This window comes from Leptinotarsa decemlineata, unplaced genomic scaffold (genome assembly GCF_025532065.1).
Source record: "Leptinotarsa decemlineata unplaced genomic scaffold, Ldec_3_MD MMD2_tig00026314_RagTag_RagTag, whole genome shotgun sequence".
NCBI lineage: Eukaryota > Metazoa > Arthropoda > Insecta > Coleoptera > Chrysomelidae > Leptinotarsa > Leptinotarsa decemlineata.
In genome coordinates, this window is record NW_027412684.1 from 3,653,881 (window position 1) to 3,681,578 (window position 27,698).

Here is a 27,698-nt window from a genome sequence, read left to right on the forward strand (position 1 = left end):
GTAGGACAGTCAAACATCAGTGAAGTGAATCAGAATGTTCGAACCAAAGAAAGGCCAAGCCTTCTATATCTGTTTGAAAACTCTTCAGTTGACCTATTGTTTACCAACTAAATTTGGCAATAAATGGGTTTCTTATATAAAGTTTACATTGATTATGTTAATTTATTCATCTGTTTTGCTTGAAGGATTGGTGCATTTGGTGCTGACATTCAAAAGTGAGTAGATTTTTTTTAATAAATCAATGTATATATGGAATTGTTTACAATTTATTTTCAAGTCATTTGGATTGATAGGTTTTAATGAACGTATCCATTGCGTCTCTGTTGAAATCGTGAAAAGTAAATAAGATCAGCAAAAGTCCATAGTTTGTGACATTGATAACTTAACCTTATTTTTTTGTCGTCGCCTTTTCGAAGGCGGCGACAAAAAAATTTTTTGAAAGATGATCGTTCTCGAATTTAATTTAATCAGGTCGTAAAATACCAGCTCCTAGAATGTTAATTTTCTTGGTCGCCTGTTATGATAATAACTAATAGGTAATGGGACTACATGACCACATTTTACCAATAATTTTGCAGATAAAACTGACGTTAATGTAAGCGAAGATGTAGCAGTTATTGTCAACTTCAGTAGCTTCATTATATCTTGCCTTTTATTCAGACTGCACCACAGAAAGTGGCTCAGTATTTGCAGCAGCATTGTTGATTTTACGGAATTTGGCAAACCCTCAAATTTCGAAGAAGCACAGAAACGAGGAGAAATCCATACAATTGTAATGCTCGTTTATGTAATAATGGGTATAACTGCTTATTTCTTGACTGCGCTATCGGAAATATCTACTTGTGAACAGCTGAACGAAAAACGTGGTGAGCTAGTAGGCAACACCTTTCACGTAGCATTGTTTCCACATATCTCCTTGATAATAAATAAGTAATACGCTTAATCTAATTCAGTAATATTACTTAATGATTCAAAACTGTAATCAATCAATTACACTTCACGTTCACTTTACAATTGTCGCACTTCTTTCACTAGTTTACTATCCCTTATAACTTTGTCTGCAAGTAGTTTCATCGAACCAGAACTTGTCCTTGACATTGCTAGAGACCAAACAAACACTGAACACCTGAACAGAATATTGAATGCGCAGTAGATAAGCCGGTGGAGTGAGGTGAGAGCTCATTAACATCGAGGAACTCGTGTAGTGAATATCGTGTTGGTACAGTAGGTGAAGAAATTATTTTGTGTGGTGAACTATGAATCAATTGTAGATTTTGAAAATGTCTTCGAACATCAAATTAAAAAACAATATTTTCAGTGGACAAAGCAAATAAATTGTGAGCAACGTATTGACCCACACAGCACACGACATCCAATGGATGTCCGTTTTACGTCCGGCTCAAGTCCAAACGTCCATGGATGTTGTGAGGACATCCACTGTACGTCAAGATATGGACGTATAATGGACGTACTGTATATTCAAGGCAGGTCCATTTTATGTCCAAAGTCGGACGGCCATTGGATGTACTATGAGTGCTTTTTGAGTGACGTCCAATGTATGTCCACCGTTCTTCTTTTGGAGACAATATGGACGTTCATTGGCTGTCCAAAGTAATCCCAATGGATGTACAAGTACGTCCAACGGACGTTCTTAAAGGACGTCCTTTGGATGTCCAAAGTGGTGCCGTATGGGTCTCCACTGGACGTCCACTGGATGTTTTACGTACAGTAAGGGATGTCCAATGGATGTTTTGAATATCCAGAATGAACGTTCATTGGACGTACATAAGATGTACATGTGCTGTGTGGGGAGATTTATGCAAGCGGGAGCCCCAGCAGGCATATTAAGAATTCCTTTTGCAAAGGAAATAGGAATAATAAATAAAGTTGTAACCAATAGTGTTTTTTAACTTTGAAGGTTTAAAAACGAGTAGCTGAGGCCACAGGGGTTTTCGTACGAACTGTACGAAAAATCAAATTAGAGATAAAAAAAAATGAAAATGGCAATTAAAATACATTTCCGACTCGGGATAAAAAGAGATGTTTCAGAAATTCCAAAATTGTGATGGATGATGCTGATTTTTCAATTTAACGCAGATGCATAATCAATTTCTATATATATATCAAAGCGAAAGAAGTTCCTATACGGTTAGGGAAATTCATAAAACTATTATACGAGATATTGACTATCAGGGTAGCACGGTGGTCTTAGGATAGGACTACTTAGGATATCATTCTTGAAGAAAATGCGGACCTATAGAGAAGAATGCCGACCTATCATTTCTATGGATGAAACATATATTCACGGTACACACCATGGAAGGTGTGAAAAAACTTGTTAGTAAAGAGCAACGTCTGATCATAATAATACATGCGGATGGTGAAAATGGGTTTGTGCCTAATGCTTACATTAGATCGAAATCAAATTGTAATACCTACAGGTGATTATCACAACGAGATGAATTTTGATAATTATACGAAATGAGTGTCAGAACAGTTTGATTCCGAATTTGCCGTTAAGAAGCATTGTGGTGATCGATAATCCTTCTATATAAACAAATCGACATAATGCGACATCGACCAAAAAAGCCGATATGCTAGTCATGTTTATCAGAGAGGAATATTCCATTTGAATAAAAAAATGCTGAAACCTGAATTATACGCCCTCATAAACAACTATAAGCTAAAATTCAAGCAGTATGAAATGCTCTTATCATCAGCAAATCACAACGTTGTACGATTATCGCTATATCACCCGGATTTGAATCCAACAGAGTTGGTTCGGTCTGGACTGAAAGATTACGTGGCGACGAAAAAATGTAATTTCAACGATGTCGTGCAATATTGCAACGATTTTTTTAACAGTTTTCTTCTGACCGATGGAAATCTCGTTGTGAACGGGCAAAGAAATTTGAGGATGATATTATGTCAAATGATTCCATGATAGACATCATCGTGGATGATTTGATTATTAATTTATATGATGAGGATAGCGACACTGCATCGGAACAAGAATATGAAGATGGTAGTCCATCCGGATTCGAAACACTTCCTGACGAAAAATCATGTTATAATCGTCAGGCAATATATATAAAATGTATAAAATATATAAAATGTATCTAAAATGTATGTTATTATCAATATTGCCAGCAATGTTTTATAGATTATCTACCTGCTATGTTTCATAATCATTTCTATATAGTAACTATGCATTCAATTATGTATCATTACCCGTTGTGAGTTCATTCATTTCCTGTTGATGAGAATGTACGTATCTATTATTTACATATATAACTCATAATCTTCAATCATTTTCAACCTGCACAAAAAAAAAAAGAAATAAGGATCCCTTGTAGTTGTCAACACTTGCCGAATTTATTATCCGATTTATTATTCGATATATTATTCGATTGTACTTCCTGATGAAAGTTGTTAGTAGTGTGGACAGTTACCATCTCTTTTTATCGTTCGCGCAAGAAGCACAGCTAGATTTGTCAAACTCTATATTACCAAATAATTATTATACTATGGCAGGGATATTGTTTAACAGGCCTACTCTTAGGTCACTGTCGTTTAAATCAACATATTATGCAGATACTTGAAGTTTCAGAAGGCAATGTGTGCGTTTCGAAAGATGAGTAAACACCCCAGCGTATTCAAAAAACAGACTTACTTGAAAGTTTACAAAACGGCGACACATATTTCGCTATACAACAGCATCTTCGGACGTGATGCACACACATTAAACTGTGTTTTTTGAATATCACATTTTTAAACACCAGAGCACATACTCTTTCGGTTTGTAGTTCTTCTCGTACGGTTTCGTTTCTATTCTGCTGACAACTTTGGCAGTTCTACAGTACTTCATTTCGACTACATGAATTTTGATTCTTTTTTGTTGTGATTGGAAATCAGTTTTCGCTGTCGTATATAAAAATTGATTTAAATTAGTATTTCACTGTTCCTCAAAAACGCGTTGTTGAGTCAGCGCCAGTTTTGCCATCTTGTTGGATATTAAATCCCGAATAAGGTAATGGAACCCATTTCTGACATACCCCCTATAACTGACACTTTCATACTGAACGTCAAAAAATAAGCAATATTAACTAATAACGGCAATGCTGGATGTATCAAAAGTAATTCTGAACTATTTTAGTGCCGCGGTTAGCTCCGCTGCTTCTTTCTCCACAATGAATTGTCTCAAAAACATTTCAATTTTCTAATAAAACATTCATTCTGTGGCTTGTGAAGCGGTTTTCCTCAATAAAATTGTTGAGGACAATAAAATAGTAATTAACCGTTTGCTGACATAAATTGATGATTGCAGGCAAGTTTGTTATTTACTACTATCAATAAAGATCTTAGAGATGCAACTGTGTCAAATCTAATCACTTACTGATGAATTTTGGAGTTAGAAGAGGGGTGTCAGCTAAGGAGTACCATAAGATTATTGAGTATCCATTATTTGACATGAATGTCAATTTCGTCAATTTCCAATAGAAAAGTAGTGACAAATAGGTTAAATAAATTCCTTTTTGATGTGAAACACATTGGCGGTTGAGACATATCGAAATTACTCTCTGTTCTAGTAGCTGACATCTCTGTCAGGTATTGGTTTCTACGGAAGCGCAGAAGGGCCACATATTTTTATTATTTGTTTCTTGGAAATACGACTTTGAATCTAGAAAATTCGACTTTTATTCCGAAATTTCGACTTTAATCTCAAAATTTCGACTTTTATCTCAAAATTTTGAAATTACGACTTCAAACTCGAAATTTCGAACATCCCTTTTTTGTTTGGAGGCAGATAAAAAAGGACAATGAAAAAGATGTCACGAAAATCACCATTCCCTATGAGACCGAGCAAGCAACAGAAAGGCAATATTTAGAAATGAACGGGGCTACAGAACCAATTGAAATTGAAACACCAGATGAGAAACAAATCATCCCGTCTGCCAATATTCGAGAGCCCCAACCATCTTCATCTGTTATTAATCATGAGGAAGTAACACCACTCAAAAATGTACCAACTCATTTCAAATTCCAAAATATGTTTGTTGTTTTGGCCTGTCAGATAAAAACGAGGTGAAAAAGAGATCGAAAGAAAAGTTGCCAGCAGTAGCAACATCTACCAGATGGAAAGAATATCACTTGAAGAAACAAAAAATCAAAGAAGATAATGAAAAAGCCCAATAGGATAGAAAACTACAAAGGGAAATGAAACAAAAACAGTAAAGGAAAAAATTAAAAAAGTCAAAAGAAGAGTTTTGTCATCGTCTTCATCTGAGATCAATGAAAGAGGAACATTTCGTTTACCAGAATTTCTTGAATATTCAGATTATGTTTGAATTGTTAATACAATGAAAGAATAAATCTATTTCAATATATTTGCTCGAAGGTGTCAGTTATTGGTTCATTTATTGGTTATTCCATGTTATCGGAGAAAATATAGCTCTGTATGTTACTAAGTGAAAAAAATTGAATAAACTTTTTGAAAAATCATCATCATACAATACATCATTTAAGGACATTAAAATATGAATTTGCAATGAGCCGCTACTGCCTATTTGTTGAATGTTCGGAGATATAAAATTTGATCGATTTTTTTCCTTGAAGTGTCAGTTAATGGTTCCTTTACCTTACTCGAACTTATTCGTCTTTTTTACTTTATCTGAATACATTTTATATATAATATGTATGTGATCATTATCTGATGGACCTGTCGACCTGTCGATCACGAAAATAGTGATCTGGAATAGCCTACATCAGTACCTAAGGCTCATGCCAATGTGCTTGGAACAGAATTGCTTTCTTCTTGTTATTTTTGGATATATATCCACAAAAAATGAATTTCAAAGAAGACTCGCTTTCATTTTGCAAACTGTTTTCTTAAACAGCGAAACAGGGTACGGGTACAGTAATGGATATGGTAAATGATATCCGTTGCTGTCTTTCATCGCTATTCCGTTCATGAGTAGATATATTGAAATGGAAGCAAGAGAGTTAGATTATCCAAGGTGGAGGATCCCTAAATATAAAGTTCACTTGATATGATATTGACACAAAAGTTATCAAGGAAATAGCTGAAAGTAGCGGGTATCCTTCGAACGTATTGAATAAGTTAATTAGGAAACAAAAATTCAGAAAGACGAAGGCTTACAATTTGTTGTTCTTCCATATGAACCAAAATAAACCAATAAGTCGAAATATTGGAAAAATTGAAAATGAAAACGGCTTTCAAAACTGCTCGTATACTTCAAGTGTTGGGTACCTAAAAGACGAAATGGCAGAAGAGGGATAATCCGGGATTTACGAATTAAGCTATGAGAATTGCGATAAAAAATATGTTGGTCATAGTAAGCGGAGTATAATAGCTCCCTACAAGGAACATGCTTCACATATTCGGTTTCATAGCTCAGCGAAGTTTAGTGTCATTTAATATGCCTTAGAGAACCAGCACTGAATGCTTGATGAATGCTTGAAATAATTGACTGTGGTACATGTCAAGAAGCTTCGAGAATTTAGAAATACAAAAATTTGAAATGAGATCCATGAACAACAATAAACGTGACATTCCAAACAACACGTTGTAGTAGTAAATAACATTTAAAACAATGGCAATATAACACAATGAGTAATTCTAGAAATTAATCTAATGACTTACGTAAGGTGATGGTGCGTTCAGATACATATGAAAAATTAACCACATAACCGTATAATTTAGTCTAGTCATCCCCTGAAGATGTTAACTTGCTTAGCGAAACGGTATCGAGAAACAACACTTTTGTTCTGGTGGGGAGAATAGATTAATTTCATGCCCGAGGTTCCGAGTCAAATCAGTAGAATTCTTTTTGTAATCTTTTGAAAAGGATAAATATCTCCCAAACCACTTCAAAACTGCTTCTAAAATAAATAAATCCTTATGTTTCATGACACAGTCCATCATGAAGTCTGTGGAACGCTTGGACCAATTTGGCGGCCAAATGGAACCCCTACTTTACCAGTATTGATTGTTATCAATATCATTCAATTGTTATCAGCTTTTGGCACATTTGGCTCTATGATTTGTATTATACTCATTATTCACAATTCAACAACACTGATACTTAGTCATGTGGACCATTTTGAAGTTCTTTTACATTCGATTTGCGAAGAAAATGACACCAAGATGAAGTTTAAGAAACTGAGGCAGTGCATTAATTATCAGCAACGTATACTCAGGTGAGCTTGGAATATATTGAACTTTTGATAATTTTTTTAATAACGTCTGTTCGAGAAAGGGTTTTTGTTTGCAATGTTTATTTGCTAAAAATATTCGTGTAGTGACAGGCTTTTAGCTTCAAAACTGCCGATGATAGCTTACATTTATTATAAATAGAGTAAAGTAACATCGAAAGGTGCTACCTCTTCAATGAAATTTATTATAACTACGTCTGAAATCTATAGAAATCTCAAATTTGCTTTTTCAATGCCCCCTACGGCAGTCGGTTGCAAAACCAAGCCTCAACAATGACAGACGAATGAAAAATCGTCTTCAGTCTATCACTGCAAGCAAGAAATTAGAGTCTAAAACAGCGTCGACTTGTGCTGGATCACGAATGCTTTGGTTTTGGGGTTCCATATATATTTATAATGTATCATTAGTCACTTCATGACCTATTCGTCCAAAAATAAACGCCTCGGTATTTCTACGAGAAATGAAGAGAGTTAGGGAAAAACTTTTAGCACAGTCACATGTGGGTCCATGAGGAGCATATTTGAAAATTATTTTAAAATACATAGGGTGACTCCCAAAAAAGTTACATACCAAAGTTATATTTTTTTTATGGAACACCCTATATTTTTTATATTTTTAGATACTATAGATAAAATAAAGGTGAGTTACTTTTATATTTCCCATACTTAAAACTGACAGTTTCTGAGAAATTTTGAGAAATTTAAAAATATAGACCATAATTTAAAAATTGTTTTCACCCTGTAACGTGTAACGAGCTGCTCGCGATTAAATGTACTGCTTAGCTCAAAGGTGTAAGTTAACTACCACATGAAATTTTTAATGCAATATTTTTATTTTACTTATGAGTAATTTTTTCATCTTAAGCATTTTTGAAGTCATTTTATCGAAAAATCCAGAATCTGAAATAGTTTATTATTTTAATAAATGCTCAGAATGGTGTCCATTATTCTCAATGCATAGGCGAACTCTGGATAACATATTTTGCATTGGAACGAAATGCTTTTCTTATTCGTACTTTCATATCCCGAGGTGTCGTTGGCGGTGTATCGTGAACAATACTTTTGATATATCCCCATAAAAAATAGTCGGGACTTGTAAGGTTCGGAGACCTGGCTTGCCAGTTCTGTGGACCTCCTCGCCTTATCCGTCTATTTGGATATTGTCGATCTAATTCGTTTCTAACACGTGTGTCAAAGTGTGCAGGAGCATCATCTCATCTATCTGCATCCACATTCGTTGACGAATATTAGGAGTTATACTTTCCAACAGCATAGGCAAATTATCCCTAATACATCGGAGAAACATGACGCCGTTTAAATGACCATCAAAAAAGTAAGGACCTACGACTTGCGTTCCAATTATTCCACCCCACACATTAACAGACAATCTGTGCTGGTGATCAAGGGTTCAAAAATTATTAGGGTTTTCGTCACTCTAGTAGTGAAAGTTATTCTGTTAACTAATCCGTTGTAATGAAAAGTTGACTCATCGAAAAAAAGCACATAAATAAAAAAAAAGTCTTCATCACTAAACTTTTCTAAAACCCATGAACAAAAATTCAGTCGTCGATCATAAACTTCTTCAAAAAGCTGTTGATGTAGTTGAATGCGATGCGGGTTGAATTTGTAATTGTTATTCATTCTTTGGACACTCTGTCTGCTTATTCCAGTTGTTTCACATATTTTTCGTTGAGGGGTTCAATTAGAGAGAATATCACTAAATATTCATTTTCCTCATTTCCAGTAACCGGTTTTTGCCGTTCTTGCACATTATAAGATACACTGCATGTTCTTCAGAAAAGCTGCAACAACTTTTTCCATGATCGCTTGTTAGGATGACATCTGTTAGGATATCTTTGGGCTAATAAACGCTAATAAACAGTTTTCTTCACATTCACCGATTATCAAAATCATATCAATTCATTCTTCCTGGGAATAAGTTCTCATTTTACAATATTTCAAAATGACAATAATTTTAAACTAGTTGAAACAATGATAATGGTTTGATTAATAATTTGTATATTTAAGACACATGCATTTTCTTATTTTGAAGAATGATTTTTAATATTTGGCAATAAATTTGAGTTTTTACATTTGCCTGCATTTTACTTATTTTAAAAAATTTAAACTTGTATTTTTAGCGAATCTACGTATTCTTTAATAAAAAGGTTTTTAAAACGCGTTTTAAGCTTTTCATCATAATACAGCGTGTTTCATTTTAAAGATAAAAAATTACTCATAAGTAAAATATAAAAATGCCTTTGCGTAAAAAACACAAGAGATAGGTATAGGGAACCCTTATATAGTTTTGAAGGCAATCTACTTCTGCGTCAAATTACGCTACTAAATACGGGGTGTTCCATTCAAATTTAAGAGTATCATTCTCCCGTAGGCCTTTATTTGTACGTTTTTCAAATAAAGCTTATTATTGTCATTATCATAATAAATGATACATGTCTATGCTTGGAAAATGATGAAACAGCAGAGCACATATTTGTGCCTGCCCCGCTGGGCACCGAATCAGGTTTTTAGAGTTCGGCAGAGCCGTACTCTTACCATCTGACCTGAAAGACCACTCACCATACAAACTGATCGGCTTCGTTAAGAAGCTGGGTTTATTTGGTCGAGTGTGAATATGTGTGAGCCACAATAAACCCTTGCGGGTTGCGGTGGAGGGTCGAACAGACCCACACACTTTGGACCTAACCTAACCTATGTATGTAGGGATTGAAAGACTAGTTAGATATGAACCTGAAATAATTTAAAAAAATGAATATTCAATAAATGTGAGCAATTCTCAAATAGTTAGGCTGAAGCTACGGCGATTGGCAATGCATACGTTATGTACGCTTCAAGCAATGCTATAGTTCTCATCTAACAAAAGCTCAGTATTGCTCAGTTGAATGATGTAAATGTCTGTTCTTATTAAAATACTACCAATAAATAAATAATATTTTTTCACAGGATGGGATCACACTTGAGCTATATATCAATGCTTAATGAAGGTCATGCCGTCATCAGCGCAGCAATCTGTATTGGATGTATTGGAAATCAGATAATGAAGGTAACCACTCTATTTCAATCCTCATTGAATATATATCAATACCAAGATTGGTGAATTCTTCGATTACTCACTCAATAAATTGAAGAAAGGTCAATAGATCACCAGCTGTAGTAATTTTTTCAAATAATCTTCAAATTAACAAAACAAAAATCGTTTTCACTGATTCCTACAATTATTACTTTTACATTCTTATGAGTAAACTTTTCTACGAGCAATCTACATAAGAACTCTGGTGATTCGAAGGTGTACCCTGAATGAAGTTCCAAATTGCGTCCAAGCACTTTCAAAACTGCTCGTACCCTCAACATGTGTTGGGCAACCCCGCAGAAAAGAAAGAGTCTGGAATTTACAAAATACGCTGTGAGGACTGCGATGAAAAATATGCTGGAAAAGCTAAGCAAATTATATTAGCACGCTACAAGAAACATGTTTCACATGTTAAGTTTCATAGACCAGAGGAGTCCAGTGTTGCAATACATGCTACAGAGAACAGCCACAGAATAAGTGAGAAATGCTTGATATTATTTACACTGGTACATAACAAGTTTTAAGATGCCTTCGGAAGTTTGGGAATCAAAATGTGGCATGAGATTTATGAATAGTGATGAAGGTCTCATTTCTAACACCCCTGTGTTCGCACTCTCATATAATTACAGATAGAAAACAGGTGAAAATGAGGTATCAATTAGGTAGCAGTTAGGAATTATTTTGATATCATTATGTGATGCAATGATGCGTCCAGATGCATATAAAAACATCAACATAACCGTTAGAATTAGTTTTAGTAATCCTCTGATGATGCCAACTCGGTTAGCGGTCACGGTTCTGACGAGGGAAAACTGTTTTCATTAGATTCATTTTACGCCAGAAGTTCCAAATTCTACTTAGCAAGTACACGACCTGCTCGAACTTTTCCAGTAAATGTTTCTTCCACTCGTTCCATTCTCTAATCATTTAGGGGTTCTTTGTCATCGAAACGGAGCATGCCACTTCTATCTGTCGTCGAAGAAATGTCTTTCTGCTTGTTATTGAGTAACCTTCTTCAGACTGAATACCTTCAGGTCGAATAATCAGGAAATGATTAGGAGTAATTTTCTCTGGATCACTAGGATCAACTGATATATGGAACAATGAATTCTGCTTCGTACAGAAGGATAGTGCTCGTGGAACTTCTTCCATAGGGTCGACTTCTAAGTGTTGAATCTTCAAAACTGTTTTCATCGAACGCGCCATGTGATCCTACATATCTCCCATAAGGGGGAAATGGGCTATCAAACTTCCATGTAATACCTTTTGTGGAAACATTTTCCGACTTACTGTCACATACAGCGCATTTCAGTTAAAACGAACCAACCTGAATAAGTCATTTGATAATAAGACTATTGAAAAATCCATACGTCAAAATTCACAAGGCAAATGAGGAAAATAGCCGAGTGACACTTTATATAAAAAGGTGAGAAAATTATTTAAGTTTCTATTTAATTTCGAACAGAATGAAATTGAACAAAGACCATTATTTTATCAAATGTTAAGACTTAGCATCATGTACTTGCATAAAATTCACGAACGAGCTTCTGTTACTATTCCTAAGAATATCAGGTACTATTCTTAAGAATACCAGGCGTTTGTAGCCTACAGAACATGATAATTTCCTAACATAAATTATCTACAGTACTTGGCTGACTCTCGTTGACTTTTGATTTCAATCATCACCATGAAAAAGTCCAGTGGATTCAAATTGGGAAATATGGGAAGCCACTGAATATAACCTCTCCTTCTAATCTAGCGACCCGGCGCACTGGTACTATGCTATAAGAAAGAGACCCGTCTCTCCCATTTCGCTAAATAGGATCTTACTGGATGGCGTTGTTGATGCTTGACATATGACTGGATTATTCAGCAAACTGAAATATTTTTCACCATTTAGGTTCGGTTTTGAAAAGAATGATCCAATAATATGTTTCCCCAAATTTCCTACCCATACATTTAGTCTTTGGGGATATAGAGTGTGAATTTGGTGTGGTGCCATATTGGGATTTGAATCACTCCAGTATAGAAAGTTTTTTTCTATCCACTTGCCCATTCAGATAAAAGGTAAATTCGTACGAGAAACATGTGGTGTACAACAAAACTGGATTACAATTGTCGCGTTCCGAAGGGATCTCACAAAATTCAACTCTTCTGTCGAAACGATCTTCGTTCAATTCATGAATCAAATTAGTCACTACTAAAAATATAATCCTTTCAATTTAAACAAGATTCCTTTTGGCTGGGATTTAATGAAATACATGAATGAAAGTCATTACGATGTCATCGATACATATGTAGATCAAACTTATTCCGTGACATAAAAATCGTAATTTATGAATGAATCGTATGTTTGTTCTTATAATATTATCCAGATTTGTACTGTAGAACCCTGAGGCAAGTGTCTTACGGTGAAACATCGATGTCTATCAGTGAGGATGACAGTGTTCCATGTAAGTGAAATTTTACCATTCATTCAGTATATTCTTGTAATATATTTGTAAATACACTCTGTATATATATTCTATATGAATGCCATGCGCATGTATTAGTTTTTACACTCATATATGGAACGAGTGGTTCCACTACCACTACGAGTGGTAGTGATAGTGAACATGTAGAAACTAATAAAACTAACGAACATCCACAAAGTGATAAAAATGAACAATTAGGTTTATCAGATTTGTTTAGATCACCTGAAACCCAATTTGAAAATGAAAATGACACAACAGGAACTATGATCCGTAGGGGTTCTCGTAAACGTAAACCTCCTGAAAGATTGGAATATTAGTTGCGTCATATTCAAGATCAAAAAGGGGGAGAAATGTGATATATTTTTAAATACACTCTGTATATATATATTAATATATGAATGCCATGCGCATGTATTAGTTTTTACACTCATATATGGAACGAGTGGTTTTTGGATTTGTGTATCGAGGAGTTGGTATTTTAATTTTGAATAAACAGGTTGTTAAAACGTAGTAAATTCTTCCATACAAAACCCACGATAAAAAGTACCGTACATCACAATTGTGAAGAAATCCTGTGAATGATATCTGATATAATTTCATAACGAATGATTGGAATACAAACTGAGTAGAGAAAAGTGTTTTTTGTATAATTCAGTGTTCACATAAAAGTGTTTGTTTCGGAAGAATATTTCTATCGTGTAATTTAATGTTTATATGAAAGTAACTGTTTCAGGAGGGCTTTTTCTTCCAGCTTGTGTCTGAAAGGTACTTATTTGCATGTTCTACATATCTCTGTATAGAGTTATCTCTTTTAAAATTAATGGCTTCCCCCCTTTCTTTGAAAGATTCCCACATTTTTTGTATCAAGATGGAGTAGTAAAAAGCCAAAAACTTTCTTTCCAAAAAAATAAATTTTCTTATTAGTCAGTGGGCTATGTTTGAAGACAGGCAGTAAACAAATCTGAAGAAATGAACTTTAAATGTTCAAGCCAGTCTCAGATACACCTACACAGTAGGTTGAATGGACTGACGCCTATCATAAAACAACTACTCCCTTGGCTAATACCGCGAAGGGCGTTGGATTATATCCGATAGGCGTCAGTGCAGGAATCTTCACAGAAAATTTCCTGCATATGCAATTGCCAATACAACTGAAAGAGTCGACCTTCAACTTTGGAACAGGCACACTTTCAGTCCGGTTTCGGGCTCCTTAGTCACTCGTCAGTGCAAGATAGTGACCATTATCGACCCAAAGAATAGAATAGAATTTATTCATCATTGAAATTTTACAATTGCATTGCATTACATAACACTTATGAAATTTTATCAGACTAGTCAAACGTGAGCACTCTGCTATATATAAAATATAAATAGATACATACATGTACATTACAAAAATAAAAGAAAAACATCTTATTGACTTATATTAATAAGTCAATGATATTCCATAATTGAAAATCGGAATAGAGATGGGCCCAAAAGAACCGAACTGGTTTTTCGGAACAGGTATCAGTCAACTGTTCAGTGAACCTGTTCTTCTCATTGAACTGAACTTGTTCAGACGGTGAGTGGCTATTCTAAAGACGCTTGCGCAGGTTGGTGCTGGAAATGGATGACGGGATCGCTCTGTGACCTGTGCTCTCGACTGCACTGAGCACTGACAAGTCATAATTGTTTTCCATGAAATTTTGAACATGAAAAATGCAAAACGAATTAATTAAATACCTACCTGTTGCAAAATTGTAGGTCCCTGTCTCTGTGAATTCTCCTCAACGTTGGGTTTTCACTGTTTTTCTAGTGGGTAAAATTCTCACCGTGGTGTGTTTTTTAAGCATATCACGCTTTAAATTTGTCACGGAAGATTCGAAGGAAATAACCTGCTTGCAAATTTCACATGTTGCTAGTTGCAGTTGTTTCTCTATGATTGAAAAAAAATCCAAATAGGGCTTAATCTTTCATTTATTTTACATCAAAATTCAGCCTGTTACTAAAATAAAACACTAGAACAACAAGGCGAATGGAAGGAACGTACGGAAATTCGGAACCACTCGGAAAGTGACCATGACGCAAGATGAGACGTAATTTAAGAATAGGTGAACATGAACAGTTAAAAAGAACAGGTTTTCGATAAGAACTGGAACAGTTCGAACAAGTTCTTCAAATTTAACTGTTCAGTGCCATCTCTAAATCGCTGACGAGTCATCCTGATTTCATCCAGGTTTGGAGACCAGCTCCCCTACCCTTTTTAGCCCACTGACTAAAACTTTCGTTTTAGTCAGTGGGCTATGCGATTTTCAATTATGGAATTTCATTGACTTTAGGTCGATGATGGTCACTATCTTGCACTAACGAGTGGCTAATGAGCCCGAAACCGATCTGCAAGTGTGACCATTCCAAAATTGAAGGTCGACGGAAGTCTGGCTTGACTGTTTAAAGTTCATTTCTTTAGAAAAAACTAAATTAGATTAAATTCTAATGTTGATATCATCTTATTACCGGTTTCGAAACATCTTATTACTTTTAATCAAATATATCCCTCAGCAAGAGTTTTCTACAGATGTGACTGATAATTGACCTGTGCTTGATTTGTGTATTTTGCATTCATGTTCTCAGGAAAAGTCCATTCGATCTTTTATGCTTCTGATGGGATATATAACAGGATCATTTATACTATGTCATGCAGGGCAGAAAATGATTGACAAAGTAACTAGTAGCAACTTACTTATTCAAGATCAAGATCAACTTAAATATAATTTCAATTTTAGACAGAGTATATGCAAGAGATAGTGTATTTTTCGAAATGGTATACTTGTGATCTCAAGATGATGAAGGACATTAACTTTATATTAGCACGATGCAAAAATCCAGTATACTTACGTTTTCCTTTTGGATATATCAATTATTCATTATTTGTGATGGTGAGTATCAAACCCCATTATCCATATTTTATATTTTTGACACATAAATAATTCCAGAGAGAAGCATTTTGATCAGAAGAAATAAAGTATGAACCTGTGTTATTTTTGTTTCTCTGTGAGTTTGTAAGAGAACGATATTAGACGGTGCTTTGAAATATTTTCACCAATCCAGCTTATTCTAGAACATCGAATAAAAGTTGCCTCAAGATTACAAATACTTTAAAAATATTGTATTTCAGCTATTCATTCTGATTTTATTTGTTCTTTCATAGATTTCAAATCATATTAGACAATGGAAGTCCGAACTAGTAAAATTCAGAATAGTACACTTCACATAATCATTGTTGCTTGAGAAAGCTTCTCGAAGGAAAGTTCACTTTCCATTATCGGTTTGATAGTTTCTTCATTAGTTCTATTGAGTTGAGATAAGAGGTGGCAGGATTCCAGAATTGAACTGAAATACTCATTTTTCATTTCAGATAGTGAAAACATCCTATTCATATGTCACCTTACTGAACCAGTCCACATAAAAATCTTATTGAATGCAGCTAGACTCGTTCAGAAGAAATCCGTAACAATTACTATTCACATGGTTATATAGTTTGTTAGAGACACCTTGATATTCTGAAATAAATACCCAAGCATATTCTTTCTGTTTATTGACTACAAGTATCTTCGGAAATCCCAGAGATAGCATTTTATGATGGTAAACACTTTTATCCGAAATTCTCTATTATTATTTTTATTTATTCAATTTCAAATCATTACTAAAGAAAGTATAAATTACAAAAACATATTATGAAATTATGAAACGACAACAAAAATTAATTAGCGGTTCTGGGCGGCTTGATTGATTTCTATCTGAAGAACTGGCTGGTGTGCCAGTTATACTTGTTTTATAGAAGACAGTTAGTTTGGCGCATATTTGGCAATACAATTGATCATCATGATTCAACAGTAAGTTTTGCACGGACTGGCTATGTCATATTTGGAAACGCTAGTTGAAGTTCCAGAAAGTCACTTATGTTTCTGCTACCTCTTGAATATGTACTACAAAGTCAACGAGTGAGGATTTTTCCAGCAGAAGATATTCAAACATAAGACGAGATAGACTGTACGGAATCATTTAACCCAGAGCGGCCAGGAATATCGATTCTGCTATTGTTTTGCTCACGAAGAGTATTCAACAAGTACCCCAAGAATTCGAAACAATCCTCTTGGTGTCCTAACGAGTATCTAGTGTAATTATTTTCATTTGAAAACTTTTCTAGTAAAAAGGAATGGATTCAAACAGCCATATCGCGTTTCGTTTATTCATAATCAGAAAAGTTCAGTACTCAACCCTATCGAAATATTTTCTCAGATACCTAGATTCTTATGTTTGTCTGTTGTTAATTATTTTTTAGCGATCGAAGAAAAAAAGGATAAATTCTACTACCTTCAGAACTATATTAAAAATGAATCAATAAATGGAACAATCTTTTTTATGACGCGTCAACGAAATTGAAGAAACTCGCTGTGGCAAAATCTGTCAAAGCTCAATGTTATTGTTTAATATCTAACAACTAAATCCGTGAACATTTTAATAATCATAAAAGGAACTATAAATAATTGCTTATACACATAACAAGGGAACCTATTTCTCCAAAGTGGAATTGTTATTTTCGAATTTCCTGCAAAAATTTACACAGAGGGTGAAAAGTGAGGTTAGGTACAATGGATAACAAGTGCTTGAAATGTTCAGAATTAATTACAGAGGATAAGTTTATACTCTGTTATAGCTGCTTGATGTCCTTTCACCAAAGTGAAAAATGCCTTGGTCTTGGTGCTTCTGAACTGAGAGCTGATGTGAACGTCCGTAACAGATCGCTGATTTTTTTCTGTGCGGAATGCCGACAGGCTTTAAAGAGTGTGCCCAAGTTAGTAGTGGATATGAAGGTGATCAAGGAAGAACTGACTGAAACAAAAATAGAGTTGAAGCAGGTGACTAGTGAATTGCAAATGATTAATAAATCGAATGATTGATCATGAGGCGAACAAAATCACTGCCTCAAATCCGATAAATATGGAGGAGTTTTTAGCAGAATTAGAAGAGAGAAAGTATCGAGTAATGAATGTTATAATCGCAAATATTGAGGAATCGTCCAAAACCAACCATATAGAAAGATTAAATGAGGAGAAAGAAATTGTAATGAATATTCTCAAAAATGTTATTCTAACTGACACCAACATAAGACTGCAAAGAATCGGCAAGTTCTTAAAAGATAAATGTAGACTTCTGAAAGTAACATTCGAAAACCCAGCCGATGCAAAGGAAACACTCAAGATTAGTAAAACACTGCACATAGTAAAGATATTTGGGGATCAAACGGTAAAACATAGGGAATATTATAAAGTAATGAAAAAAAGCTTCAAAAAATTATTGAAACAGGAGACAACTCGAAAAATATCAGGTACATTAAGTCTACCCCTACAGTAGTAGAAGAACACAATGGAAGTGATGAAAAAAACCTGTGATTCCTAATGTACAATTCAACCAGGATATTGTCTATGTAAATGTGGGAAGTTTAGTAGCTCATAAGACTGATATTATTCCAAATATTGTAAGTTATAATCCAGCACTGATAGTTTTAAGCGAAGCGAGAACAACTCCAGATGTTAGCAATGCTGAAATATATATAGATAATTGTATGTATGTGATTCGATGTGATAGTAGCAGCAGACATACTGGAGGGGTTGTCATATATATAAGGGAAAACATAGAATACAAGGTTAAAACATTTTTGGTCAGCGAACCTCACTACTGGATTCAATTTGTTGAAATTAAAATCAATGGAAAGAAAGGGTTAATAGGAGGTATTTATCATTCGCCTAATGGTTCTGGGTTTCTGGACAGTCTGGAAAATATTCTTGAAAATTATTTCTAATAAAAAGTGTACTATGATCGATTGGAGATTTCAATATTGATTTAAAAAAAGACAGTTTTTACAGTGGAAAAGTCATAAATATATTCAACTCATTTGGAATTGATCAACTTGTCACTGACTACATTTCAAACAAATTAATTTGTGTAAGAAATATAAATGAAAGTATATATGAAGAAATCAATTAAGAACTTCTCTCTGTCAATTGGAACTTGAATACAACCAATGTGAATGAAATATTGGATGAAATAGAAACAAAATCTACTGTAATTGTGAACAAAATAACACCTGAAGAGCAAATACAAATTAAGTCAAATCAATTACCATTCTATGACAGTGAATTGAAAACATTATCAAGAGAAAAAGATCTAGCTTATGAAAATTTCAAAAAATGTGCAACCGCTGAAAGAGAACAAAAATATAAATATAAATACTCACGAAACACCTATGTTAATACTCTAAAAGAAATAGAAAAAATATATTTTGAAAATGAAATTGATGAAAATAAAGAAGATCCTAAAATTATGTGGAAATATCTACAACAACTAGTCAAACCAGTAGAATCACATAATATAAAGAGAATTATGTTTGAAAATAGTAACGGTAAAAAAATATTTGATAATCCAATAGAGATTGCCCATGATTTCAATGAATATTTTATAAACAGTGTGATTGAGATAGAAAATAGTATATATTGTGATGAGATATGGACACCGAATAACTATGAACCCATAAACAGTAGGTTGAGTACATTCAAAAAAATAAACATGATAATTTCAAGCAAGATGATTTTTTCTCTTGATGAAGTAAATAAAAGTGAAATTATCAACAGTAAATTCTTTAAAGAAACTTTCGATGTGTCTGGGCACATAATATTGAACTTTATAAATACTTCCTTGTACACGGGACAAAGTACAAAGTTAGTACAGTGACTCCAATTCCAAAAATAAATAATACAAGTGATGCAAGTAATTTTCGTCGAATTAACAGTCTTCCAACGCTTGAAAAAGTACTGGAATTGGTAGCATATGAACAACCAGTTACATACTTTGATGAAAATATTTGTATTCATCAAAAATCAGTGGGTTTTCGTAAAAATCACTCATGCGAAACAGCGTTACAACTAACAGTTACAGAGTGGAAAAAAGTATTGCTAGGAAACAATATATTGTTGCCATTATTTTTAGATTTCAAGCGTGCTTTTGAAACAATCAATAGGAAAACTTTAATCAATAAACTGAAGTATTATGGAAAAGCTTTAAACTGGTTAGATAGTTATCTTGAGCAAAGAAATCAAAGGACTGAAATTTGTGATCAGATTATAAATGACATAGGTGTACCACAAGGCAGGGTTTTGGGACCACTGCTATTCATTATTTATATAAATGATATCAACAATGTACCTGGTTCACACCATATTAATTTATTTGCTGATGATTTGTATATACATAAAACTGTGATTAAAAAAAAGCTGTACAAAATATCAATATATCTTTAAAGAAAATTAAATTATATCTACAAGTGAATAAACTCAAATTGAATATTAATAAATCTGAGGTAATGATTGTTACAACAAATTGGAATCAGAGAAAGATTGATACCAGCATATTCAATAATCAACTCACAATTTTAAATGAAATTAAGTACCTAGGATTCATTATAGACCATCAATTAAATTTGAATAAGCATGCTGAATATACCATTAGGAAGATATGTAAGAAAATGTATTTTTTCTCTAGAATTTCAAAATCTGTATCAACCTTTGCTAGACTAACATGTTACAACTGCATAATAAGACCACACTTTGACTACTGTGCCGCACTGATGTATCTATTCAACCAAAATCAAATGGGACAGTTGCAGAAACTACAAAATCGACGTATGAGAATCATTTTGAGATGCAACATCCTTATTGAATATATGTTGAATACTCTACAGTGGCAGCCGGTACATAAAAGACTGTTGTATTATTTGAGCATGATTTTTATTTTCAAAATTACGAGTGGGATACAACCAACCTATCTTAGCAGATATTTAGTTTGAAATAGTGGCATTCATTAATATAACACATTATATATCCAGAACAAACTATAAGAGTGAAACGAATTCATTGTTCTTTAAAGGTCTAAATAGTTTCAATAAGTTACCTGATGAAATAAAACATGTAAATTCCTTAAAAATATTCAATAGAATATATCAAATTATAATACATGACGTACTGTAAAATTATATACGTAGAGGAAAGTCTCCTAATATGGGGTAGTTTTTTTCAAAACACCGTAATAAAAAAACGGAGGTAGTTTTAAGCATTATTTCCATATTTCATGTTTCTTTGGATATACTATCAAGCATTCAATAAGAAGAAACATGTTTTTAATAAAAGCAGATGAAAATATGCAAAAGTAAAAAAAAGTGCACTACCCCATACTAGAGGTATATGATATCCTAATATGGGGTACACTATGTTCGTAATATGGGGTACCTAATTTAATATGTAAAATTTGAAAGTAAGTAAAATCATTTTTTTTTTTTGAGAAATATTTATTTATGGAAATGCAAAAAGTATATCTTGTGAAAAGTTTTGTCCCTTATGAACATATAAAAATTCTCACCTAGAAAGAACATACAACAAATTATTTAGAAATGCAAAAGTCACAAATATACGGATTTTTTTCACAATTATCACATTCAACATGAGCCCATTTGAAGCAGCTTTGAACATTACCCACTCTTCGCCTCTGACATCTTCGGAGTACGGATTTTCGCAAAAAATACAAAAAGCATCTTCTCCAAAGTTTTCTACCTGTTGGTAGAGACCGAATCTGAAGACCGAATCTGAGGAAGAACTCCAGGATACCAACTTGCTACGCGTTTGTTTGCTTTTTCTATAGCAACTGACTGTTTTGTCAGTTTAATTTTTTTCTGCTGAATTGATTTTGAACCCTTAATCTTTCTTTTGACGCCCGAATTTGAAGGTAAATTTCTTTTTTCTATGCTAATTCCTCTTTGTATGGAGTGTTCGTTACAACAGCAGCTTTTCCACATTTTGTACCCTTTTTTTTTGATAATAACTTTTGAAGCAGTTGGAACAGGCATCAAGATTGCAGGGGTAGTCTGTTTCTCAGGGGCAACCTGTCCCTCAGCGGTTTGCTGTCTTGGAGGGGTAACTTATCTTTCAGGGATTTCTTCTTTTGGCTCGTTGTTATCTAATTGTTCATCCTCTACTGTGTCTTCCTCTACTTTTTCTTCATCCATTGTTTCTGTTTCTAATCTTTCTTCATTAAGTGTTCCTTGCATTTCTGCCACAAAATCATATTCTTTGAATGCGTTTCTATCAGGAGGAAACATTCCACTGTTTCTAAACCCGTTTATAGCTGTATCCATGGTGGCCGCTCTTATATAGGCTTTCCCAAAATGTTCTCCCACTTGATAGCCTGATACAACACGTCCTGGGTTGAGCCTAAGCCAGTTTGTGATCTCTTGCGCGTAAAAAGTTTTCAATGGTGACGTAAAAGCTACATCCAAAGGTTGCATCCGATGAGTCGAATGGGGTGGAAGGCACATTATGTTAACATGGTTTTCTCGTGCCACGCTTCCAAATTTTTCGTATGAGAGTAATGACCATCCAGGATTAACTCCACTGGATCGTCAACGCTGGGCTTAGTTATATTAATGAAATGGCGAAGCCATTGTACAAATATATCTTGTTGGATCAAACCAGATATGTGACACGCATATTGTGACCCAGGTGGGGTGCCATTCATAAGCTCCATTTTCATATTCTTACGTGGAAAAATTAAAAGGGGCGGTATATATTGGCCTGTTGCACTGAAACACATAACCGTGGTCAACAAAAATCCGCGCTCGGCTGATGTGATTCCACCAATTTGTTTTTTTTTTCCTTTTCTTCCCACAACTTTAATATGCTTGTGTTGGACTATGGTTAGGCCAGTTTCATCACAGTTGAAGATCGTGGCTAGATTTTGATTCATTTTTTCAAGAAGTGGATCATACAAATCGAAAAATGCTGCAACATTTTCTCTGGTAAATGATTCAATGCGCGCATATGATATTCCTTGGGGCGTTCTCAATGACAATTCTTTGTGCCTTGCAATAAATCCAGAAAACCATTTCTTTTCAGCACTTTCTTTTGCTACGCTAAGTGGATTTTTTATATTATTAGCCTTGCATAAGCTGTATGCCAATCTGCACACGTCTTTTCGAGTAATTAAAAAAAACATATTTCCATTTCTATGCAGTGACTTGCGAGCATTGACTCCATTTCTTCTGGAAAGACTATCTTTCGTCCTAAGGAAGAATTCACAATGTCTTCAGGCGCTCCCTTCATCTTTACGTACCTTTCTAAGGTCGTTTGAGGTATACCGTGGGACTGCGAACTCTTCTTGTAACCCATTTCGCCTTGCCGAACAGCTAAAAATTCTGAAATCATTTTTTCCTTGTTCCAAACTTTTCGTTTTTTAGGCATCTGGAAGAAAATACTTTAGTTTTATACGGAAAACTACACAGTCCCCTAATATGGGGTACCCCAAATTACGAGCAAATTGGATTTTTGAAAGGGGAATGTTTGTGAGAAAACTGTGACGTTTTCTTAAAAAACCAAAACCATTTCCATGAACTACGCCCAATTCTGTATTGAATGATATCATTGAGTTTTTAAAAACTTACCTTTAAGTTTCCTTACATATCTAAAATACAACAGTCACCAGAAATTTTTATTCATACACAAAATTACCACAACCTAAATAATCGAAACGCAACATGAGTTTTTTTCCAAAACGTGAATGGGTGCTTTCTAGGAAGTCGGTGGTTAGTTTTTAATGTTCACAATAGGTGTCGCAACAAGTACTTGCTTAAAATTGAACTACCCCCTATTAGGCACTACCCCCATATTAGGCCACTTTCCTCTATATACATTATCCATATATGCATAACTATAGGTATATTGTATATTAGGGTTCCTAAAATAAAGTCTACTACTTCATAAAAAAAAACTACTCTATTCATTTTAGTAAAAAACTCATCATCGAAAAATAAGTAGAGAAATTAGGAATCAAAAATTGTTAAATATATCAGAAGAGACAAAAAATATGAAATTTTCACCGAGAACATTCACCTTGTTTGGCTCGGTACACAAAGTGAGGATGGATACTTCAAGAAGATGGTAGGTGAAAGACCAACAAGAAGCTTGAATTCAGTGATTTTCTTTCCTTGCGTCAGTAAACTGGTAGAGAGGATAATGTCATCCGTAGCAGTTTCAGAAACTATGCCACCAAAATTGGCCAAGGACTAGAGAAAACAAATTCTGGATAGTGCGTGATCAAAAGGAATCTGTATTACCAAACGTTTTGTCTACTACCGCGACAGACACCATAGTGGTATGTGCGTTGATTGCGAGGACGAAGGTTATATCACGAAGTGCGAGGACGAAGGTTATATCACGAAGTCTCAGCAACCTTCGTCCTCGCAGTTAACGTTCAAACCACTGATGATATCACCATGTGGTCGAATGAGACCACAAGTCCCATTCGACCACGGTATGCCAGCAAGGATTTTGTTTTCTCTCATCGTGACTCAGGCCGTAAAAGTCTATGTTCTGAGTTTTTCGCTGAATTTTTCGGAAACAGGATTAATGAGTCAAGTGAACCTTGTAATAATTTATTGACATGGTAAAATTTCCCGATAACGGCGATAAGTTGATTTGTTTTTGAAATTCAACAATAAGTGGGGATATATAAGATGCATATTAGACCTTGTGACTAATGAGTCACCACAAGAAAAGTCGGTATATATTTTTCAATTCTGTAGAGCTCATATCACGGAAATGCAGACACATTTTAAAACACTAAGACAAAATTTTGAATCGATATGTCACTCGTAAGGGTCTTCCTTTGAAGTTTTACATTTTATTGGTAAACTAAGCTCAACCGTCGACATATCATATATCAAATATGAACGGATAGTTGACTGTGTTATGTTGGCAACTTCGGTAGTCAAAAAGAGATTTTATAAAGGTAAACTTTAGTAACGTATGACCGCGTTTACACTTTTCAAAGGAGAAGTTCCAACAACCGATGTTACGAAACCAACGATATTGCCTGTGTAAATACCATTTTCATCCAATTTTATGAAACCAGTTTGATTAAACCTTTTGCAAAGAGCATTAGCTTCATGAAACCAGATTTATCTAGAAAACACCTACTTCGAGAGGTGTTATAATTAGTGACATAAACATTTCCTGATGTGCCAGAAAGTGAATTTTCTTTGGAAATGCCACCTTACTAAATGACATAAAATGAAACACCACTCTCTTCTCCACTTGATTAAAAAAATGGATTTGGGTGTTATGTAGAAGTTGAAGAAGCCTTCTGACAGAATACTATGAGTGTTTTGTCAAGCAGAGTATTGGAGAAAATGTGGACTAGGACACATTATTCATTCTGAGAAAAATGTCTCGAATGACACAATGAATTTTTGAGTTTGATAACCGTTCGAAACATTGATATAAGAATAAGTCTGTAAAGTGTATATAGCGTCTGATGTCTTGGATGGTCTTTTGAATAAGAGCGAAGCAGGAACGGTCAAAATTGCGCCCGGTATTCATCATGCTATTTGATCTGAAAAGCGTTGGCAATTACTTGATGTGTTGACAAAAGTTACATACAAGTTTGGCCTTTCAATTGAGGAGTGAAGAATAGGATTTCGAGTCATTGGGAGTTTTCTCCCCGTAGAAGCGTACGATGTGTTCGGAAAGATTTCCGCGGCCAGCGGAAGTCCGGATATTTTCAGTTGTTTGCTGTTTCGGTTTCGACTTTGAACCCGCAATTCACCTACTCCTCAGGTAGAGACACGCTGTAAGAGTTTTTCAACTTGTCGCCGAGGTTGCATTGAGCCTGTGGCTCAATGGGTATTGTGTCTTCGGGTGTCCATAAGAAAGTAGCCAACAATAAAATATCCACTTTTTTTCGTACACCTGAAAAGACGATACCCAACAAGGAACACAGAATATACGGAATAGCATGTTTTACCTGCTCGACAACTTAGATCGGCCAACAGAGGAGTACCTAACAGAGCCTGTGAACATGAGCTTGCTGTCCGTATATCGGATCCAGCTTCATTACTCTTCAAACATCGTCGTGAAACAGGCAACACAATAAGCTTCAAGGACACCAAAACCATTGCCTGGGAAGCAGGCAGATTGAGACCTCCGGAGTCAAGTCACAAAATTTTTACAGTGTGTGAGTACATGAGGAGAAGGCAGAATGACACCCTTTTGCAATACCTTCTTGAAAATGGCTTCAAAGTTGAAGCCGAAACGTCGAACAACTGAAAATACCTGTCGCGGTTCAACCCGGACTTTAGATTATTAGATTGTTGACCGCGGAAACCTTTCCGTACACATACACATAAGTCTATAACATAGGTACTGCAATTCCCATTTCGACCAATTTTAAAACTTTTTCGACAATATCCATCACTAATTGAATAGAACTGGCCGATACTTGATGAAAATCCATATTTAAAAAACTAATAAATAGAGTTTATTCTATGATTTTCACTATAAGGGTTTTACAAAAACCGCGACACGTGTTTCGCTATACAATAGCTTCTTCAAGCATAACTGCTTGAAGCATAACCATGCTTCAAGCTTAGAATAAACTCTATTTACTAGTTTTTTTAATATCCATCACGATTGTTAGATCTTTGGAAAGTGGCTAACTTTTTTTTGTATTCGAAGCTTTTGTGTTCTTTAAATCGCTAACCAACAAAGACTACCATCTTGTTCCGGCCCTGAACTGAAGTAAATGCCGCGAAATCATAATTTTCCTCATTGTGTTATCCCGTTTCTGTTACTTTGTCTTTGAGGCGTACGTCACGGAAAACGCTACGATAAACGGAGATCCCGTCCTGAATAAAAGAACAAAACGGCCTGCGAGGCCCTGAGGTATGTTTCCATCATAATTCAGGATTACAGTCATACTCACCTTATTTATGGCGGAGAACAATTTAATGTCACCCAGGTGTTTGTCGGCGAAAAACCCTGAAAATACCTCATTCTTGATTCCGGTCATGTTTGTGAACCATAAAAGTGGGGCGTTTAGTTTTCGTGTAGTTTTGGACTGAGATCAAACATTGGAAATGTAGGTGATAATTGTTAAATTGATCAAGATATTCTGGATTTCAACTACATAATCAAAATATATAGGATATGAAATTCCCAAAAGAAGGAAACCCATGGAAAGTGGAGGGTAAACAGTAAAAAGTATGTTGGAAAATCGTTCTTTCTATCTCCTTTTCGGTGCAGTGTGTATCCCCGTGTGTTTTAATCAGTGTTGTCACGGAACTTGGCATCCACAAGAGTGGAGCTTCCGCATGAAACGTAACTCCGCATCCTCCTTCTCATGTCTCTTGACGGAGTTTTGCATATGAAGGAGTGTATCATTTCGCGCTGCAAATCTGCAGAACTTTTGTTGAGTCTAATTAGTCACTCGTTGAATTTATAAATGTTATCTATAAATAAAATAAATGATTGAAACATTTTCTTATATAATTGGCTTTCCTAAAAGTGTAAGCGCTTAGAAAAGTGAATATACATATTTTGATCGAATATTCCGCAGCTATTTTCAGAGGTGAACGTTTCAGTTTGTTCTTCATTAACTAGATTTTAAATTTACTCATATTCAGGTTGTGTAAGGTGAAAAAGCCAAAAAATATCAAGGAACATAATTTACACCTCAGTGATTCAAGTTACCAACAAGTATTACTTTTGTTCAATGAATGGTTAGTAATAATATTTTTTTTATGTTGCCTCCGTTAACCTTCGCTTCGTGGAAGCCAATCGTTGTACTATTGTTTCCCTCACCTCCGTTACAACACTGATCAGAAATATGCGGCCAACTGAATTCAACCCAATACACAATACACTTTTTAATCACTTTTTTCAAAACGGCATACTTGTCATAAACGTGTGGAATGTCGTTTCCAATGTGTGAGGCATTAAGTGCATCTGTATATGTCATTGGTTTTGAACTTGATG

General features: G+C 34.7%; 1 protein-coding gene across 2 annotated transcripts; it reads left to right on the top strand.

The window, feature by feature from the left end:
• Window positions 1-16,368, top strand: LOC141485234 (putative odorant receptor 92a). Of its 2 annotated transcripts, XM_074181547.1 has the most exons (6): window positions 8-215; window positions 6,939-7,221; window positions 10,201-10,300; window positions 15,415-15,504; window positions 15,567-15,719; window positions 16,199-16,368. In XM_074181547.1, the coding sequence occupies exons 1-6, from the start codon at window positions 35-37 to the stop codon at window positions 16,247-16,249; spliced, it is 858 nt and encodes a 285-aa protein (XP_074037648.1). In that variant the 5' UTR covers window positions 8-34; the 3' UTR covers window positions 16,250-16,368. The 2 variants fall into 2 exon arrangements, with proteins under 2 accessions (XP_074037649.1, XP_074037648.1); XM_074181548.1 differs by lacking the exon at window positions 15,415-15,504 and having other exon boundaries at window positions 1-215.
• Window positions 16,369-27,698: the final 11,330 nt, after the last annotated feature.

Excerpts from the sequence above, each read along its gene's own strand:
- LOC141485234 (XM_074181547.1), top strand. The coding sequence starts at position 35 with ATGTTCGAACCAAAGAAAGGCCAAGCCTTCTATATCTGTTTGAAAACT. Across the intron at positions 7,222-10,200 it reads TATCAGCAACGTATACTCAG|GATGGGATCACACTTGAGCT; the intron begins GTGAGCTTGGAA and ends ATTTTTTCACAG. Across the intron at positions 15,505-15,566 it reads GGCAGAAAATGATTGACAAA|ACAGAGTATATGCAAGAGAT; the intron begins GTAACTAGTAGC and ends TTTCAATTTTAG.